The sequence below is a fragment of the Carcharodon carcharias genome, chromosome 19, assembly GCF_017639515.1.
Source record: "Carcharodon carcharias isolate sCarCar2 chromosome 19, sCarCar2.pri, whole genome shotgun sequence".
NCBI classification, from domain to species: Eukaryota; Metazoa; Chordata; class Chondrichthyes; order Lamniformes; family Lamnidae; genus Carcharodon; species Carcharodon carcharias.
In genome coordinates, this window is record NC_054485.1 from 95,206,489 (window position 1) to 95,226,253 (window position 19,765).

The window sequence follows — 19,765 nt, forward strand, 5'->3', positions numbered from 1 at the left end:
GAGCAGCCACAATCAGACTTGAAAGGCGGAGCAGGATTGAGAGGCCAAATGGTCTTCTCCAGCTCCTATTTCTCCTGCTCCTGGGTTCTTGAGCATGTGCAGGTGTCAGCCATGGCTCAGCTGGGACCACTTTTGCCTCGGAATCAGAAGGTTGTGGGATCAAACCCGCTACAGAGACATGAGCACATAATCTAGGCTAGTGTGTCAATGTCAGTGGCGCTGTGTTTTGAATGAGACGTTAAACTGAGGTCCCTTACTCTCCATCAGCTAGATATAAAAAGTCCCATGGCACTATGCTAAAAGAAGGACCAGGAGGTCTCCTGGTGTCCTGGTCATCATTAATCCTTCAAACATCAAACACAATTACCTGGTCATTTATTTCATTGGTGCTTGTGGGAGCTTGCTGTGCTCAATCCAGCTACTGCTTCCTACACTACAACAGTAACGAGGCTTCAGGGGGTAATTTGTTGGCTGTGAACTGCTTGAGGTTGTGGGAGGTGCTATGAAAATGCAAGTCTTTTTATACAATTTAGAGTGCACAACATTTTCAGCCTAGTTCTGCTGGGATCACAAATACGCCCCATGAGATTCACAAACCATGTTCCAGAGAGTCGGAATCTCCTACAATGCTGGTTCTCGGTCCTTTCAAGGTAACTCCATTTAAAATTGCAAAAGCAGGGAAGAACTCGAGAAACCTCATGTTATTTTTGTCAGCCCTCGCTCTTAGTTTGTTCCTGGTCACTCAGGTGGTGAAATAAAAAAGTGATTTATGTCACCATTTTGGGTTTTTTCATTTCTGTATACTTCAGTCATTATTTATTTCACAATAACTACAACGTAGACAGAGGCCATTCAACCCATCATGCCTCTGCTGGTGATGACCTCATCATCTAGAGCGAGCAATGGAGAAACTCTATCCATCACTCATTCCTGACCTGTGCCTCCAATCCAGGGCAAGTGATGGGTCATGGCTTTATTGAGGACTGGAAGCAGTGATTTTCACCCAGAAATGAAATTTGACAGCAGCAGACTGATGCTCCAGTCGGAGAACCACAGGTTGTCCTGACTAATGATTCAAATCAAATCGGATATTCTAACACATGATGTGGGCCACATTCAGCAGAAGGTATTTGGAAACACTGGGGTAGAAATGTGTGCGCGTTGTCTGCTTCTTGGTCATGAAAACATTGCAGTGTATGCCAGTTTCTGGGCACCTGGTTCTGCTCCTAATCCACTTCTGGTTGCATGGCCACTTTCCTATTGGTCCTCTCTGTTTTTAGGCTTCCCTGCCAAATGCCTGCAATCAGCGATGGATCAACTTAAATATGAAGTGAAGGATCCAGCACCTGTTTCGGGACCCTTCCATGAAATACGCAAAATAATGGGATGGAGTAGCTGCTATGCAATTTCCTTCCAGCTTCTTTTAATAAAAGACCAGACGGTCAGCCAGCCCACACTCGGGGTCCTCCTGGACTTTCCTCTGCCCAGCTTCCAAGACTTACTGGGACTCAGCAGATCCACATCCGAGCCAGTGCATGTGCAGGCTGCCTCGTTACCCTCTCAACTCGCTCCCCACTACAGAATCTGAATCTCACTAACCTCCACACACCCCCTCCCACCCCCCACCCCCCACATTAACCATGAGGGTTTTGATAGTGTCATGTGCGTATAAAACTTGTGTCTGAACTTACGTTTGACAATCCAAATCTTATTTAACCTTGTGTCACAGGCCTTCATACGACAAGACGAAAATAAGAGAACTATCAGCAGGAGACACAAAAACACCAACGTGCACACTGTCATTTCAGAAGCTCCTGTTGAAAGAACAAAAAAAGTGAACACCATTATAAACATTCATAGATTAGAAAGTAAATGCCATTGCTATTTAATTCGCCACTGTGCCTTTCATAATGAGACCACAAGAATGTGCAGCAGCAAACGACTGTTCATGATGACGTGTAAGGCATTATCAAGGATAATGCAGAAGGTATATTCCCATTTCTAAAAAGCCTTTGATAAGGCTCCTGATTAAGGTCAAAGCATGTGGAGTCACGGAACAAGTAACAGAATGTTTGGAAAGCTGCTTGGTTTTGGCAGGAAGAATAAGGAGGTTACATACTGCTTGGAAAATAAAAACTTAAATGGGATGGAGGAGCAAGGGGAGCCAGGGGTACAGATACACAAGTTATTAAAACTCATGACAAATAAGTCCTTTAAAAAGTGCACTGGGTCCATTTCCAGAGGAATGGAAACTCTGAGAAGTTACACTAAATTTGTACTGAATTTCGGGTAGACCGCATTTGATAGAAACGCTTGTGAAGGAGCAAAAGAGATTCATAAGAATTATACCGGAACTGAAAGGTGATAACTGTCAGGACAGGCTGGGATCTTTGATAAGGCAGACACAACGACAATATTTCCACTTGTGGGGAGACAAAAACTGGGATCATAAATATAAGATAATCATGAATAAATCCAATAAGGATTCAGGTGAAACTTTGTTTTTTACCCAGAGAGTGATTAGAATGTGGATTCTCTACCACATGGAGTGCTTGAGGGAAATAGTGTAGATTCAACTCCAGCAAAGCATATGAGGGAGAAAGGAATAGAAGGGGGTGGAAATTGGATAAGTTGAAGAGGGTTGAGAAGAGGTTCATGTGAAGCATAAGTGCTAGCATAGACCATTTGGGCCAAATGGTCTGTTTCTAGGTTGGTCCTCACTTTAATCACAGTAAATTATTTCCTCAGAGGAGCCAATGGGCAATGTTCCTAGTGTACAGACAATGTAGAGAAGTAGAATTGGACTACACTCCATGCCAGCATTCCCGATTTCAGACCATGCAGTCCCCAACAGGCGGTAATTTATAGTACAAGTACTATAACTCTGCTAATGCTAACACCAATGGGCATAGAAAACACATTTCTATCCTGTTGACTGGTTAGGACGGTCTGTTCTTATCTTTCTTTATCGAGGAGGAAGCTGAATGAGGTTATGCTGAACTCCGTTAATCTTTCTCCAACTGTTATTGGTCAGTATCAGCACGCTGCTGCATTGGCAGAACATCTCAGACAGACCTGAAATTTGTACTATGGAGGACAGAACATTGACCAGCCATCTTGTGAACTCCAGAAGAGTCTCAGTAGCTGATAACATCATACAGGCATGGGGCCAATAGATGGTAACATTGCCTTCTACTTCCCAATTTTTAATAAATTATGTACTTTTTGAAACAAAACTTAATAGATAGGGTTTTACCGTCTGCGAGCAGGGGAGCGGGGCCCGCTCGCCGACACATAAAATGACGCGGGATGATGTCGGGCGGAACCCCCAATGTCACCGCGCCCCATTTAAATTTTCAGGAAGGCCGCGGCGCAGCAAAATCAGCTGCGGGCCCGCCGGCCTGTCAATGGCCAATTGAGGCGATTGACAGCATCGATTAACCAATTAAAGGACCTGCCTGTCCAACCTTAAGGTTGGCGGGTCAGCCAGGAGCCCCGGCGGCATCTAGAAAAAACATGAAACCTCGTCCAGCGGCCGGATGAAGTTTCACGTAAGGTTTTAAAAATTGTAATAAAGTTGTTATTGAAATTATGAACATGTCCCAACTCATGTGACATTGTCACATGAGGGGACATGTAAAGGATTTTTCTCTTCTCTATTTTTAATATTTTTAAAACTCAAGGCAATCTCCCTGAGGCTGCACTTAGCCTCAGGGAGATGAGAGCGCTTTTTCGTGCGCATGCGCAAAAGAGCGCACTCACGGTTTTAGGGATTCCACCCCCCCCCCCCCCCCCACCCGCACAGGGAGTGCATAGCACTTCCCGGTGGACGCCATGCTGGGCGGGCCTTAACTGGCCCACCCACGTAAAATGGCGGCGCGGCCCCAATCACTTGCCATGATTAGGTCAGGCCCGCCCACCCGATGAACGGAAAATTCAGCCCAATGTTTACCCCATTGAAGTTATGTCCCATATAATTTTAAACAAAGGTCAGGCAAACTCAATCACAAAGCTCGAGGGATTATAAGTGACTGATTTACTGCTGTAGTACAGAACAGCACTGGATAATCTCACAACAACTCTGAAAACCCTTACATAAAACTAGTGCACAGATTAAGAGTTAAGAAATCTGTTATTTTTCCTCAAAAATGTCTAAAGGAAATCTTTTAACCACTTCATTGATAATTTACTGTACAAAACAGGTCTTGGTAAGCTAATACAAAAACAGAATTACCTGGAAAAACTGGTCTGGCAGCATCGGTGGAGAAGAACAGAGTTGACGTTTTGAGTCCTCATGACCCTTCGACAGAACTTGAGTTCAAGTCCAAGAAAGAGTTGAAATATAAGCTGGTTTAAGGTGTGGTGGGGGGGGATCGGGGGAGAGAGAGAGAGAGAGAGAGAGAAGTGGAGGGGTTTGGTGTGGTTGTAGGCAAAAGCAGTGATAAAAGCAGATCATCAAAAGATGTCGCAAACAACTGGACAAAAGAACACATAGGTGTTAAAGTTGGTGATTTTATCTAAACGAATGTGCTAATTAAGAATGGATGGTAGGGCACTCAAGGTATAGCTCTAGTGGGGGTGAGGGGAGCAAAAAAGATTTTAAATATTTAAAAATAATGGAAATAGGTGGGAAAAGAAAAATCTATATAATTTATTGGAAAAAAACAAAAGGAAGGGGGAAACAGAAAGGGGGTGGGGATGGAGGGGGAAGCTCAAGACCTAAAGTTGTTGAATTCAATATTCAGTCCAGAAGGCTGTAAAGTGCCTAGTCGGAAGATGAGGTGTTGTTCCTCCAGTTTGCGTTGGGCTTCACTGGAACAATGCAGCAAGCCAAGGACAGACATGTGGGCAAGAGAGCAGTGTGGAGTGTTAAAATGGCAAGCGACAGGGAGGTTTGGGTCATTCTTGCGGACAGACCGCAGGTGTTCTGCAAAGCGGTCGCCCAGTTTACATTTGGTCTCTCCAATGTAGAGGAGACCACATTGGGAGCAACGAATGCAGTAGACTAAGTTGGGGGAAATGCAAGTGAAATGCTGCTTCACTTGAAAAGAGTGTTTGGGCCCTTGGACAGTGAGGAGAGAGGAAGTGAAGGGGCAGGGGTTGCATCTTTTGCGTGGGCATGGGGTGGTTCCATAGGAGGGGGTTGAGGAGTAGGGGGTGATGGAGGAGTGGACCAGGGTGTCCCGGAGGGAGCGATCCCTACGGAATGCCGATAGGGGGGGTGAAGGGAAGATGTGTTTGGTGGTGGCATCATGCTGGAGTTGGCGGAAATGGCGGAGGCTGATCCTTTGAATGCGGAGGCTGGTGGGGTGATAAGTGAGGATAAGGGGAACCCTATCATGTTTCTGGGAGGGAGGAGAAGGCGTGAGGGCGGATGCACGGGGAGATGGGCCGGACACGGTTGAGGGCCCTGTCAACGACCGTGGGTGGAAAACCTCAGTTAAGGAAGAAGGAGGACATGTCAGAGGAACTGTTTTTGAAGGCAGCATCATCGGAACAGATGCGATGGAGGCGAAGGAACTGAGAGAATGGGATGGAGTCCTTACAGGAAGCGGGGTGTGAGGAGCTGTAGTCGAGGTAGCTGAGGGAGTCGGTGGGTTTGTAATGGATATTGGTGGACAGTCTATCACCAGAGATTGAGACAGAGAGGTCAAGGAAGGGAAGGGAAGTGTCAGAGATGGACCACGTGAAAATGATGGAGGGGTGGAGATTGGAAGCAGAATTAATAAATTTTTCCAAGTCCCGACAAGAGCATGAAGCAGCACCGAAGTAATCATCGATGTACCGGAGAAAGAGTTGTGGAAGGGGGCCGGAGTAGGACTGGAACAAGGAATGTTCCACATACCCCATAAAGAGACAGGCATAGCTGGGGCCCATGCGGGTACCCATAGCTACACCTTTTATTTGGAGGAAGTGAGAGGAGTTGAAGGAGAAATTGTTCAGTGTGAGAACAAGTTCAGCCAGACGGAGGAGAATAGTGGTGGATGGGGATTGTTCGGACCTCTGTTTGAGGAAGAAGCTAAGGGCCCTCAGACCATCCTGGTGGGGGATGGAGGTGTAGAGGGATTGGACGTCCATGGTGAAGAGGAAGCGGTTGGGGCCAGGGAACTGGAAATTGTTGATGTGACGTAAGGTGTCAGAGGAATCACGGATGTAGGTGGGAAGGGACTGGACAAGGGGAGAGAGAAGGGATTCAAGATAACGAGAAATGAGTTCTGTGGGGCAGGAGCAAGCTGAGACGATCGGTCTACCGGGGCAGTTCTGTTTGTGGATTTTGGGTAGGATATAGAAGCGGACCGTCCGAGGTTGGGCGACTATCAGGTTGGAAGATCCCCAGAGGAGATGAGGTCAGTGACAGTCCTGGAAACAATGGCTTGATGTATTATTTCCATTATTTTCAAATATTTTTAAATCTTTTATGCTCTCCCCACCCCCACTAGAGCTATATCTTGAGTGCCCTACCATCCATTCTTAATTAGCACATTCGTTTAGATAATATCACCAACTTTAACACCTATGTGTTCTTTTGTCCTGTTGTTTGTGACATCTTTTGATGATCTGCTTTTATCACTGCTTTTGTCTACAACCACACCACCCCCCTCCACTTCTCTCTCTCTCTCTCTCTCTCTCTCTCCCCCCCCACCACCCCACCTCCCCCCCACCCCCCCAAACCCCCACACCTTAAACCAGCTTATATTTCAACTCTTTCTTGGACTCAAACTCAAGTTCTGTCGAAGGGTCATGAGGACTCGAAACGTCAACTCTTTTCTTCTCCACCGATGCTGCCAGACCTGCTGAGTTTTTCCAGGTAATTCTGTTTTTGTTTTGGATTTCCAGCATCCGCAGTTTTTTGTTTTTATCTTGGTAAGTTAATGCTATTTTTCATTTTCTGCCCACTTATGGAGGTTTTTAATTTAAAAAAAAACAAATATTTAGGTTAATAGAGGTTAGTCTAGACTAATAAAAATAGAAAACATTTGTTTTTCTCTCTCTACATATGTGGCCTGACTTGCTGAGAGCATTGGTGTTAATATTTCAGGTCAACGACCTTTCACCAGAGCTTAGGCTATGTAGTGTCCAGCTATGCAACGATTTTTCATCTTATTAATGCTGAAGTGTTTTACTGGCTGCCTTTGTTGGCCAATCCATCTTTTGTGAGCTGTGGAGAATGCAGTGATATCGTAGTCTCGCCCTTGCCTATGTCTGTTAACTACCCCAGCCCTATATTCCTCCAAGATCTCTGCGCTTCTCTGATTCTGGTCTTCTAGGCATCTCTGATTTAATCCCTCCACCACTAGTAGCCATGCCTTCCACTGCCTAGGCTCTAAGCTCTGGAATTCCTCCCTGATTTCTCCTCTTCCCTACCTCCTCCTGGATACTCCTTAGAATCTCTCTCTTTGGTGTCATATTTTGTTTGGTAACCCTATGAAGTGCCTTGGGACATCTTACTCTGTTGAAGGTGCCATATAAATACAAGCAGTTGTTACTGAGCCTAGATAACATTGAGTCTGGGGTTGACAAGTAATGGGCAACATTCATACCACATAACTGGCAAGTAACATCACTGAGGAACAGGAGGGAGCTCGGTCACCAACCCCTTTGTTCATGGTTTAAATCAGGAAATTTCAAACAGTGCACAATGTGCTGTCGATCAGGTAGAATGACCAACATTTTTTGTTACTCGTTCTTGGGATGTTGGCGAGGCCAGTATTTATTGCCGATCCTTAATTGCCCTTGAGGAGGTGGTGGTGGGGCCACCTTCCTGACAACTGAACGGCTTGCTAGGTAGTTTCAGAGGGGAGCCGACCACATTGTTTGGGTCTGCAGTCACATATAGAGCAGTCTGTTCAAAGGTAGCAGGTTTCATTCCCTTAAGGACATTAGTGAGCCAGATAGCTTTTTATAACAATTTAATAGTTTCATGGTCACCATTACTGAAACAAGCTTTTCATTCCTACTTTATTGAATTCAAATTCAATTGTCATATTGGGATTTGAACTCATGTCCTCAGGTAATTGGTCCAGGCTTCTGGATTATGTATCCAGTAACAAGCACTCTGCCTGATCTCTCCTTCTCAGGGTTCACAATGAATTGCACCTCGCCTGGCCAACTACTCCCTCAAATCACTGGACACGAAGCCAATTTGGCTTTGTTAAAGGGAACGCATCCTCAACCTGTCGGTGGTTTACTGATGTGCGACTGGCCAGATAAAGGGAATCATGAAGATTGAAGTTTGTACCGATTCTCTGTGGAATGAGGCTAATGTGTCTCCCAGGTGGAGGGAGCGAGGAGTACAGTCACAAGAATTACTGGGCATGGGACCAATAGTGAGGATCTCAGCATGCCACTGAGAGAAATGGACAAGTTGTCAAAGTTGATGGACAACTGTATGATGCACATTAACATGGGCTGAGTTTGCAAACTCTGAAGGTCATGAGGAGCTGATGACATGGGGCTACCATGGCTTCGTCACATTTAACAGGTGTAATGTCTGAGAAATCCAAGTTACTCAGCCTGAGTTTGAACATAAATGCAGAGGGGTTACAAGAAGCTGCTGACACAATTTAATGAAGGGCTAGCAAGTAGCACGTGGCCAGGCTGGCAAAGTGTGCAGAAACATTACCTTAGCTTACAAAGATCAGGATGGTGTGATGCTTGGGGATGATAGGCCAGAGAGAGCTGATGCGGCCAGACCAATCAGTTACACATACGTTTTGCAGGGATTGCTGTTGTCAGAAGACTGAGGGCAGATGGGCAATACTCATTACAGCTGATTCCAACATCTCCGGAGCTGTGGTGAAGTTATGGGAATCAATGGCTGCAGCTCCGAGTAAATTCCCAACCTTAGTGAGCTGGTTCGGTTTTACAATGAAGTGTAAATTTTTTGATGCCAGCCACTTAGATTGGCAAATTTATCGAACTTAAATTCACAATTTGAGGGTCCCAAATTAGAACTCATCCGAGTTCTCCACCCAATAATGGATTAAACTGGAATTTAATTTGTCAGAGGTACTGCATTGTAGAAATACAATTACCAACTGGGAGTAAAGAAACAGGAACACATGCAGTACCTTCACCCCATATCCAACACACAAACGCACCGATAAGAAAGATAAACTGCAAGGCTCGTAGCTCAAGTTGAAGAAACTGAAGACCTGGAACAATAAACAAATTCATGAAGGAGGGTCATACGGACTCAAAACGTTAAATCTGTTTCCCTCTCCCCAGATGCTGCTAGACCTGCTGAGTTTTTCCAGCATTTTCTGCTTTTGTTTCATATCAACATTACCCCAGCAACTAATAGTCTCACATTCAAATCAAGCACACCATACAAAGAACCAGAATTTAAAATGACATCGGTGTCACATTTAAATGTTTCACAGAGTCTCTAACATTAAACCACAACAGCTTAAAATTTTCAACACTAAAGTTGCACAAATAATATGTTTTTCTTACTTATTATTTTGGCCAGAAACCAGGATGATATTATTTTACAAGCCAAGGCAGCAGCAGCAGTGATCAGCGCAGTGATGGATAATATCTTTGTGTAGCGATGCAGCAGGGCAGCACCTGAAATAGAAAATTTATTTCAAACTTATGCTACTTTGAAAGCAGTAAACAAATTGCAAACAGGTTCGTCTTTGCCTGAAAGTGTTGTTATCAAGGATCTTGCAAGTTGGAAATAGAAACTTCCCACCAGACACCCTCACCCCTTCAAGGTGAAATACCATGTGCTTAGATGCCAGTGAAAAGTACTCTCTGTTCTGCCCCAACCTCGAATCTATGAGTGAATCAGAATGCAGTGTTTCGTTTCCCACATCTGGTAAACTGGCTGCACTCTTCAGGAGAATGCAGACTTAAACTGTGATTTTCCACTTTGACCCTCTCAGTAAATGCTGGGAAGGTACATAAGAACATTAGAAAAAGGAGCACCAGTAGGCCATTCAGCCCCTCAAGCCTGCCCCGCCATTCAATAAGATCACGGCTAATCTGCCCCAGGCCTCAACTCCTCTTTTATGCCAGTTCCTCATAGACATCAACTCGCTGATATTTCAAAAATCCATCTCCGTCCTCAATAAATACGTTCAGTGATCTAGCCTCCACAACTCTCTGAGGGAGAGAATTCCAGATATTCATACCCACTGAGGGAAGAAATTCCTTCACATCTCAGTTTTAAATGAGTGCCCCCTTATTCTGTAACTGTGTCCCCTAGTTTGAGATTCCTCCCCTAGTGGAAACATCTTCTCAACATCTACCCTGTCAAGTACATCAGGAAATTGTACACTACCAGTCTACAGTTTTCTACTCTACTCCTCCTTCCTGCCATGAAAAATATATAATGTTATTCCTATGTTAACATCTTTGGATAGACTAAGTGTGAGGCACTCCAGTGGAATATAGATTTTAACTAATCAATGGAATTGACTGACAGGCATGACTCACCGTAAATAGTAAGAGAATATGAATAGTTTTTCTTGCTAACAGGGTTCTCCACGGTGCAAGTATAGATTCCACAGTCTGATTTGCTGGCTTCAGAAATAATCAACTTGCTGTTGTTTCGCACCAACTGATAATGTTGACCATTCCTTATCACTTCAGCATCTTTCCTCCACAGAATGGAACTCGCTTTCCCCACAGACACTTTACAGGTTAGTTCAATGGTGGTATCCACAAAGGTAACATTGATCAAAGGTTCTGCCAGTGGCTCTGTGGAAGAGAAAAAATGGTCAGATAAGTAGGTCTGAATGTGAGGATGTTATTGCTACACATTATGTTGGTGTAGTTAATTAACGGGAGCTCTGTCCTTCACAGGGTTTTTTTCTTGTATTCATTCCTGAGATGTGGGCATCGCTGGCTAGGCCAGCATTTATTGCCCATCCCCAGCTGCCCTTAAGAAGGCGGTGGTGAGCTGCCTCCTTGAACCTCTGCTTTCCATGTTCTGTAGGTACACCCACAGTGCTGTTAGGCAGGGAGTTCCAGGATTTTGGCCCAGCGACAGTGAAGAAACAGCAATATGGTTCCAAGTCAGGATGGTGAGTGGCTTGGAGGGGAACTTCCAAGTGGTGGTGTTCCCATGTGTTCTCTGCCCTTATCCTTCTAGTTGACAGAGGGCATGGGTTTGGAAGGTGCTGTCTCAGGAGGCTTGGGGAGTTCCTGCAGTGCATCTGTAGATGGTACACACTGCTGTCACTCTGCGTTGCTGGCAGAGGGAGTGAATGTTTGCGGATGGGGTGCCAATCAAGCGGGGCTGCTTTGTCCTGGATGGTGTCAAGCTTCTTGAGTGTTGTTGGAGCTGCATCAGGTACATCATAATATTTCAATCCTAAACTGAATTTCCTGACACCTTAATCCGATCACAAAGGCTGTCTACCTCCAACAGCACCTGACTCTGCCTCTACTTCAATCCAGCTGCTGCTGAGAATCTCACCCATCACCCGTCTCACCCCCAGACTCCACTATTCCAATGCTCTCCTGGCTGCCTCCCATCCTCCAACTTCAGCTCATCTATACCTCTGCTGCCTGCATCCTGTCCTGTACCATGTCCCAGTCCCAACACCCCTGTCCTCGCTGGCCTGCATTGGCTCCTGTCCATCAATGCCTTAAATTTAAAATTCTTGCCACATGTGGAAATCTCATCATTTTTTTGACTCTCTGTATCTCTGTAAACTCCCCCAATTCTTCAAAACTCTTCTTCCACCCCAGCTCCTCCCACTAAAATCATTCCTCCCGCTCTGGCCTCTTACACATTTCATCATTGGCGGCTGAGATTTCAGCCACCAATGCCCCATGCTCTGGAATCACTCCCTTGATAGAATGGCAGAATAGGTTTGAGAGGCTGAATAGCCTATTTCTATTCTTATTCTACGACAGAGTTCGCAAGTAGTAAACAGTACACGAGCTGAAATGTACATCAAATGTATTTCAAAGTAATAAAGTATTGAAATCACTTACCAATAAGACTCAAATCTGTAATCCTTATCAATTTGTCATCTAGAATGATGGTATAAACTCCTTGGTCACTAGGATTTAAATGATTTAATATCAGTGACCCAGTCGATGAATTGAAATGTAAGCGAGATTTGAAATGGTTATTTGGCTCCTCCATTGGGTGGTTTGGTACATAATCCAAGATCGTCACAAGGTTCCCATTGCTGCCAGTGAAATTCCAAATAATTTCACTGTTGCTGAGATTAGCTTCATGTTCAGGATCCAGTAAAACCGATGAACCAATGGCAGCAAACACTTCTCGTCTTCCAACTGGTTAACATAAAACAATCAATTTATTCCTTTAAAGTGTGACAGTGAAGCAGTGAAATTCAGCAGTGATTACGAAGAAAATTGTACACATTATGCCAACAGATATCTAGAGGGAATGAGAGGCAGATTCTCATTTATGTAAGTGTCCTTCACCACCTCAGAGCACCCAACTCCCTTTCAGAGCCAATGAAACCCTTTTTTGAAATGCGGTCATTGTTGTATTTGTGCACAGCAAGCTTCCATAAACAGCAATGTGACAATGACCAGATGACCTGTTTTTGTGATGAATAAGTGGGATAAATACTAGTCATGACACGATTGACTACCCACCGCCCCCCACACTTCTACTGCCATGAGATCTTTTACATCCACCTAAGAGGGCTTAACATCTGATCTGAAAGCATCTTTGGCAGTGCAGCACTCCATCGGGAGAAAGAAGAGACGAGGTGAAGTTGGGGGAGGGTTTGCTGAGGGGCTGGAGGGATGGTGGGGGAAGCTAGGTAGGGACGGGAGAGAAAGAGCCCAGAGGAAAGGGGAGATGGGGCGGCAGAGAAAGAGACTGAAGTAAAGGTGGTGGTGGGGGGGGGGTGGCGGCGGGGAGAGAGAGAAGAATCCCAAAGCAACGTAGTGAGTCAGAAAGAGCTCAGGCTGAAAGGGGGGGGAAAGAAAGTGCCCAGAAGGAAGAAAGGAGAAAAATACCCCAGAGAGAAGGGGGGGAGAGAAAGAGCCCAGGGAGAGGGGAGTGGGAAATGGGGGGAAGATCAAAGGGGAGGGCAGGGATTAGGGGCATGGAAGGAGTTGGGGGAACTGGTGGAGAGGGGATGCAGGAGCTGGGGCGATAATGGGAACATTCTGTACCTGCAGCATGTGGGATCCAGAACAACCACATCTGTGATAAGTGTCTGCAGCCCAAAGTTGCTGCATAAATTGTCAGGCATCATAGAGAGGGAGAGTTACTTGGACACTTAGTGTCAAGCAGTCACACCCATATGATTAAGTAGGACTTTGGTCAGTGGTCAGGGGCAGGAGGGTGTGACTGCATATCAGGCAGGATTCAGAGACACTGGCACCTGTGCTGGGCAGAGAGGGAGTTCTTCCGTTGGGATGAGCTCCACTTAAACCGGGCTGGGGCCAGCATCCTGGAGAACTGTATAACTGAGGCTGCAGATAGGACTTTAAACTAAAAGGTGCAGGAAGGGTAGGGTGACTGGAAATGTAGAAATCTAAAGAGAAAAGTCAAGGCAATAAAACAGTGTAGCAATCTGAGTAAAGACAAGCTGACCTGGGACAGAAAAGGACGGAAAGTTTAACAGAATAGCGCATCAGCGAATAAGGTCCATGCAAAGAATATTGGCGAAAAAAAATTCAAGCTTCCTTAACTGAATATACGAAGAATGAGTAATAAAATAACAGCACAATAAACCAGCAGCACAAATAGAGATAAATGGATTTGACCTAATCTCCATTACAGAGACATTATTATAAAGTGACCAAGGGTGAGAAATAAATATTCCAAGGTACACAACATTTCAAAAGACAGACAGAATGGAAAAGGAGGAGTGGCCTTGATAATAATGATAATAATGGTAAATAATGGTATAAGGACAACAGTAAGAAAGCATTGTGGTTTGGGGGGCCATGAAGTAGAATCATTATGGGCAGAAATTAGGAATATTAAAGGTTCAGAAAATGCTTGTGGGAGTGGTTTATAGGCCTTTTAACAGTAGTTGTAATCTGGGCACACAATGTGACTCACTTACACTTGCTGGAAGCTGCATATATTCACACACAGAGCCCGGTCCTCTGCAGGCAAAAGGAATTTGTCCAGGCATTGAGCCTTTTTCAATTAAACAAAAGCTTGGGGGATAATTATTCCCTGGTGCATTCTCCATGGCAATGCCTCGACCAATCAGGGTCAATCTGCCTTGTTTAAATTTAAACAAAAGCTTGGAGGATAAACATTCCCTATTGCTTTCTCCATGGCAACACCCTGACCAGTCAGAGCCCACTTGGCAACCAATCAGCACCCTTTTTTTTCCATTGAGTATAAACTTTTGTTCCATTTGAAATTTGAGTATTGCTGAAAAAATAGACTTTTTTGTCGAAACAACACAAGTAACAATCATCACTAACAGGATGCTGCTGTCAAGCCAAAAAGACGCTATGCCTATTACACGAATGTGTAATGCGGTATATGAATTTCAGTGACAGTCTGATGCCAGGTATGTAGGCCGTATGTCCCAAAGACTGGCGGATCATATCAAACAGCACGTTCCTTCTGCTTTTTCCAATGGGCAAGGTGCAGCCCCTGCTTGCAAAACTCAAAACACAATGTCCAACATTAGATGTGATTCCGTGATTGGACCATATTCGCTAAATAATCCTCAGTGTGCTAAGAAATGCACTGACAACCAATTTAAGATTGTCCATCAGGCTCGCTGTGTGGCACATTTGCATGTACTGGAAGCTACATATGTTAACACACAGGGCCCTGTTCTTTGCGGACAGAAAGAACAGCTACACACATTGTGCCTGTTTCAGCTAAGCATAATAAGTGACAGCTAGTTCATCCGCAGGGCAATGCCTTGACCAATCAGAGTCATGCTGCCTGGTTTAAATTTCAAACAATGCTTGGCAGTTAACTATCAGTCACCATCAACTGGTGCATCCACCATGGCAATGACTCTACCAGAGTCCACTTGCCAACCAATCAGCACTCTCTTCTCACTCAGTGTAAATTTGTTGGTTTCCCTGACATTGGTATTCTTGTGAATTGTCCTGATGAGTGCAAAACAAAAAGCTTCAACAAAAAAATATCCATTTTTTCAGTAATTCACAAGGGTGGTATTTTATGGCCCCTTCCACCAGTGGGAATTTCTGGTGCCGCTGAAGCCAACAGACTTTTGAATGGCTTGCCACATTTTACAGCCCCACCCATGCCATGACGTAGCCATAAAACTCTGCCCCTGGAAAAGCTCTGAACTGGAAAACAACCACTTGAAATTTGGTATTCTTGCATTTGTCCTGATAAGTGCAAGTTAATAAGCTTTAACAGCATGTCTCTTTTTACAGCCACACTCAATTTAGCAAGAGTAACGCTGTAACTCAAGAAAGGAGAGAGAGAGAGAAAGCAGGGAATGACAGGCCACTTAGCCTGATATCAGTCACAGAAAGTTAGTATGCTGGTGCTGCATGCAACTGGGGAAGCAAACCACATGCTGCAAGGGAGTTGGGATACAAGAATAAGGAAGTATTATTATTATTTTTGTTGAGAGCACATTTGGACTACCATGTGCAGTTTTGGTGTCCATACCTAAGGAAGGATACACTCGCTTTGGAGACAGTACGATGAAGGTTCTCAGGATTGATTCCCGGGATGAAAGGGTTTTCCTATGATTGGGGGCCAAATGTCCTACTCCTGTTCCTATTTCTTAAAAAACGCTAGATGCTGAGTAAATCGAGCCTATATTCTCAGGAATTCAGAAGAATGGGAAGTGATCTCATTGAAATATATAAGATTCTGAAGGGGCTTGATAGACTAAACATAGAAGATCTATTCTCTGCCCGGGGAATCTGGAAAGTGGGGGCACAGCCTCGGGATAAGGGGCCGATCATTTAGGGCTGAGATGAAAAGAATTTTCTTCACTCAAAGCGAATCTTTAAAATTTGATACCCCAGAGGGTTGTGGATGAACCATTGTTACGTACATTTAAGGTTGGGATAGACAGATTTTCAACGCAATAAAGGAATGGAGAGCAGACGAGAAATTGGAGTTTGGGCAGAAGATCAACCATGAACATGCTGGGTGACAGAGAAGACTCAAGGGACAGTAGGTTCTACGCCTGCTCTTATTTCATCCAGCTCTTATCCGGGGTGGGGGTGCTGGTTGTAGGGAAGGAGGAACGGGAGAATGGAAGTAGCACGGGGGTGTGGGAGTGATGAAGGGGGAGAGGAGAAGGGGCTACGGGAGAGGAAGGATCTGGGGGTGGAAAGTGAGGGGTGGCAGAAAGGGCAGGGGGCACAGAAGGGGTAGAAAGGACAGGGGTGCAGAATGGCTGGGGGGCAGGGGGTGGGGGGCAGAAAGGATTAATAATCCACGGGCTACTAATGCTTTGGCACCATGAGTTCAAGTCTCATTCCAGCAGCTGGCGGAATTTAAATTCAATTAATAAGTAAACCTGGAATTAAAAACTAGTCTCATCAATGATGATCATGAAACTGCTGGATTTTCGTAAAAACTCATTAGGTTCATTAATGCCCTACAGGGGAGGAGATCTGGGGATGGGCGTGGAGGGGTGTAGGAGGAGAGGTTGGCCACGGCGGAGTGGAGTCAGGTAAGGGATTGGAGGGGAGGGAGAAAGAACACAGAGGGAGTGGTGGAGAGGGGTGAGAATGAGCAGACAGGAACTGACACTGAGCCGTATGGAGACTGGGACATGATTTTTTTTTCATGATGAAGGTAACGTCAGGCAGAAATTTACTTGTTGCCCCACTGATGGATTTGTAAACAGCGGGGGGAAGGGGGGGACTTAAACATAAAATTTCCCGTGTAGCCTTCCCACTGGAATCCCAACCTCACCATAATTTTACACTTGGATGGTCGAGGCATAGGCCAGCCCTGCCTGCCCTTGCCCCAATTGAGGGCCTTAAGTGGCTAATTATTGGGGGCACTTCAATAAGCACCCTCCTTTTAACATTGGCTGGCTCCACCCACCAAACCCCGCCCCCCCACACCACCTCAAAAGGTCTGGCCCCTGCAGGTGCCCCCTGCCTTCTCCACCAACACCTCCATCCCCTCTCTGGCCACCACCACCCCACCCCGGAGCTCACCTCCCCAAGCCGCCCAAGAGCCTGAAAATCTACCTGTCTACCTGGGTGCTGGCTCCTGGGACGTAGGATGGAATTTTATGGCCCCAGTGTGCCGGGGGCGGTGTCAATAAATGCAGCGAGCTGTTCACATGCAGCAAGTAGTGAAGAAGGGTAATGGAACGCTTTCCTTTATTGCAAAAGGAATTGAACATGAAATTAAAGATGTTATACTTCAGTTATACAGGACATTGGTGAGGCCACATCTCAAATACTGTGAGCAGTTTTGGTCTCCTTATTTAAGGAAGGATGTAAATGCTTTGGAGGTGGTTCAGAGGAGGTTTACTAGATTGATACCTGGAATGAATGGGTTGTCTTATGAGGAAAGGTTGGACAGGCTGGGCTTGTTTCCATTGGAGTTTAGAAGAGTGAGGGGTGATTTGGTTGAAGTATACAAGATCCTGAATGGTCTCAACAAGGTGGATGTAGAAAAGGATGTTTCCTCTTGCGGATGAGTCAAGAGCTGGGGACACTGCTTTAAAATTAGGGGTCGCCCTTTTAAGACAGAGATGAGGAGAAAGTTTTTCTCTCAGAGGTGAGGTCATAATATTTTTAAGGTGGAGGTGGATAGATTCTGCCTACCTCTTTAAAGAAGTTCTGTTCCTCTCTGCGCTCTCTCCGCCCCCCCCACACACACACCTTAAACCAGCTTATATTTCAACTCTTTCTTGAACTCGAACTCAAGTTCTGTCGAAGGGTCATGAGGACTCGAAACGTCAACTCTTTTCTTCTCCGCCGACGCTGCCAGACCTGCTGAGTTTTTCCAAGTAATTCTGTTTTTGTTTTTGTTTTGGATAGATTCTTGTTAGGCAAGGGAATCAAAGGTTACCTGAGGTTATATGTGGGATTCAAAACACAAACAGATCAGCCATGATCATGCTGAATGGTGGAGCAGGCTCAAGGGTCCGATTGTCCTATTCCTGCTCCTATTTCCAATGTATGCTTGACCCTGGCGTCTTGACCATTGCAACCCCTAGCAGGGACTAGGGAGATATGAGCCAATCGGATTGGCCAGCAGGTCTCTAAGGTGCAACTTCCTCAGCCAGTGAGGGGGCAGCAACCCCACCTCCAGCCAATTAAGGCGTGTTGAGGGAAAAACAGAAAATGCTGGAAAAACTCAGGAGACCTGACAGCATCTGTGGAGAGAGAAACAGAGTGGAAGTTTGGAGTCCATATGACCCTTCTTCAGAGCTAAAGAGAAGTAGTAATGTGATGAAATTTATACTGTTTAGGAGGGAGGAGAGGAGCAGGTGAAGCTGGATAGAAGGCCAGAGATAGGTGGGGGCAAAGGAGAGATTGACCAAGGTGCCATTGACAAAATGACAAAGGGAGTGTTAAAGGTAGTGGCAACCGCTAAAGAAGGTGCTGATAACTGCAAAGGTAAGAAGGCAGAATGTGATAATAGCAGAGTTGGAGCATGAAGTGACTGTGGGGCAGGCAGGCAGAATCAGCAGGATATATTCTGGTCCAACTCCTCGGATAGCAGGAGTGGAAAACCAACCATCCTAAAAATCCCGGCCATCCTTTGCAGTGGTGAAGGAATGAAATCTTTGCAACAATAACTTCCAACCCTGAACTTGCCCGAGAGATCCCTCTTCTCAGTTACTCTGATATCCCCCTGCAGGGGTGGAATGTGACCAACCCCCCGCTCCCATTCCCCATCCCCTTTCCCAGACCCTGCGGGAATCCCTCTGTTTCCCCACTCAGTCCCTCACCTTCCGCATGGAGCGGCCGCAGCAGGAAGAGGCCGAGCAGCAACAGGGGAGGCAACGTTCGACCCATCCACAATTCAAACTTTCAGCCCCCGGCCAGTGATCCGCCTGGATCCGCCCGTCAGACTCTTCAGACCCGGGAGTCTGCTTCAGGTTCAATCCCTCCAGCAGCGACTCTACCACAAACAAAACAAAAACACCCGCTCTCAATGCGCCCCAGGAGCAGCCTGACACTTCCTGCTCTGTGAACACGGGGATAGGGTGAGGGGCGGAATGAGCGAATCTGCATCAAACCCGGAAAAACTCTGATCAGACTCAGCCTCTTTCACAACATCTCGCGGAGAGAGTTAGCGTTTCAGCTCAGACTCAGAACTCAGTAGCCAAGGAGACCAGTCAGCCCATCTCTCTAAGCAGCAATCCACTCCCATTGCCCTCCCACACCCACACCCACACCCCCTCTATTCCTGTAACTCTGCAAGTTTATTTCTCTCAAGCGTCCAACCAATTTTCTTTCTCCCCTGCTTCCAACATCCTGGTGAGCAGCCTCATTCCCTCCGGCTGCATTCAAAAAAATTCTTCCACACAGCACCACCGCCGCCCCACCCCCCCCCCAAACGCCTTTCCCAATCCCCCTATCCCTTGCCCAAAACCTGAAGTCTGTGCCCAATTTAAACAGAGGGGAGGGGGTGCGTGGAACTGAGTCTATGTTCACCTGTAAACAGGGGGGATGGAGCTGAGTCTCTGTTCACCTGTAAACAGGGGCTTGAGTGAGTGTTCACCTATAAACAGGGGGTGGGGCCAAGACTGAATCAGTCTCTTCATCTGTAAACATGGGCTGGCTCAGCCTCTGCTCACTTGTACAAAAACTTTGCAGCACTAAAACCTGAACTCATTCTGAGGCTATCCTGGGTCTTGAGAGACAATTTTAA

At 45.8% G+C, this 19,765-nt stretch overlaps 1 protein-coding gene across 3 annotated transcripts in view; it reads right to left on the bottom strand.

The window, feature by feature from the left end:
- Positions 1 to 19,159, bottom strand: part of LOC121291877 (hepatocyte cell adhesion molecule-like) — a 28,923-nt gene extending 9,764 nt beyond the window's left edge. For 2 of the 3 annotated variants that reach the window (XM_041213522.1, XM_041213520.1), the window contains exons 1-6: positions 18,840 to 19,159; positions 11,953 to 12,258; positions 10,444 to 10,707; positions 9,457 to 9,570; positions 9,072 to 9,155; positions 1,692 to 1,814 (exon numbers count right to left, since the gene is read on the bottom strand). In XM_041213522.1, coding sequence (XP_041069456.1) covers positions 1,692 to 1,814; positions 9,072 to 9,155; positions 9,457 to 9,570; positions 10,444 to 10,707; positions 11,953 to 12,258; positions 18,840 to 18,906 — 958 coding nt within the window. In that variant the 5' untranslated portion in view covers positions 18,907 to 19,159. The remainder of the gene's footprint in view (positions 1 to 1,691; positions 1,815 to 9,071; positions 9,156 to 9,456; positions 9,571 to 10,443; positions 10,708 to 11,952; positions 12,259 to 18,839) is intronic. The other variant, XM_041213521.1, reaches the window with a different exon arrangement.
- Between the last annotated feature and the right edge of the window lie 606 nt (positions 19,160 to 19,765).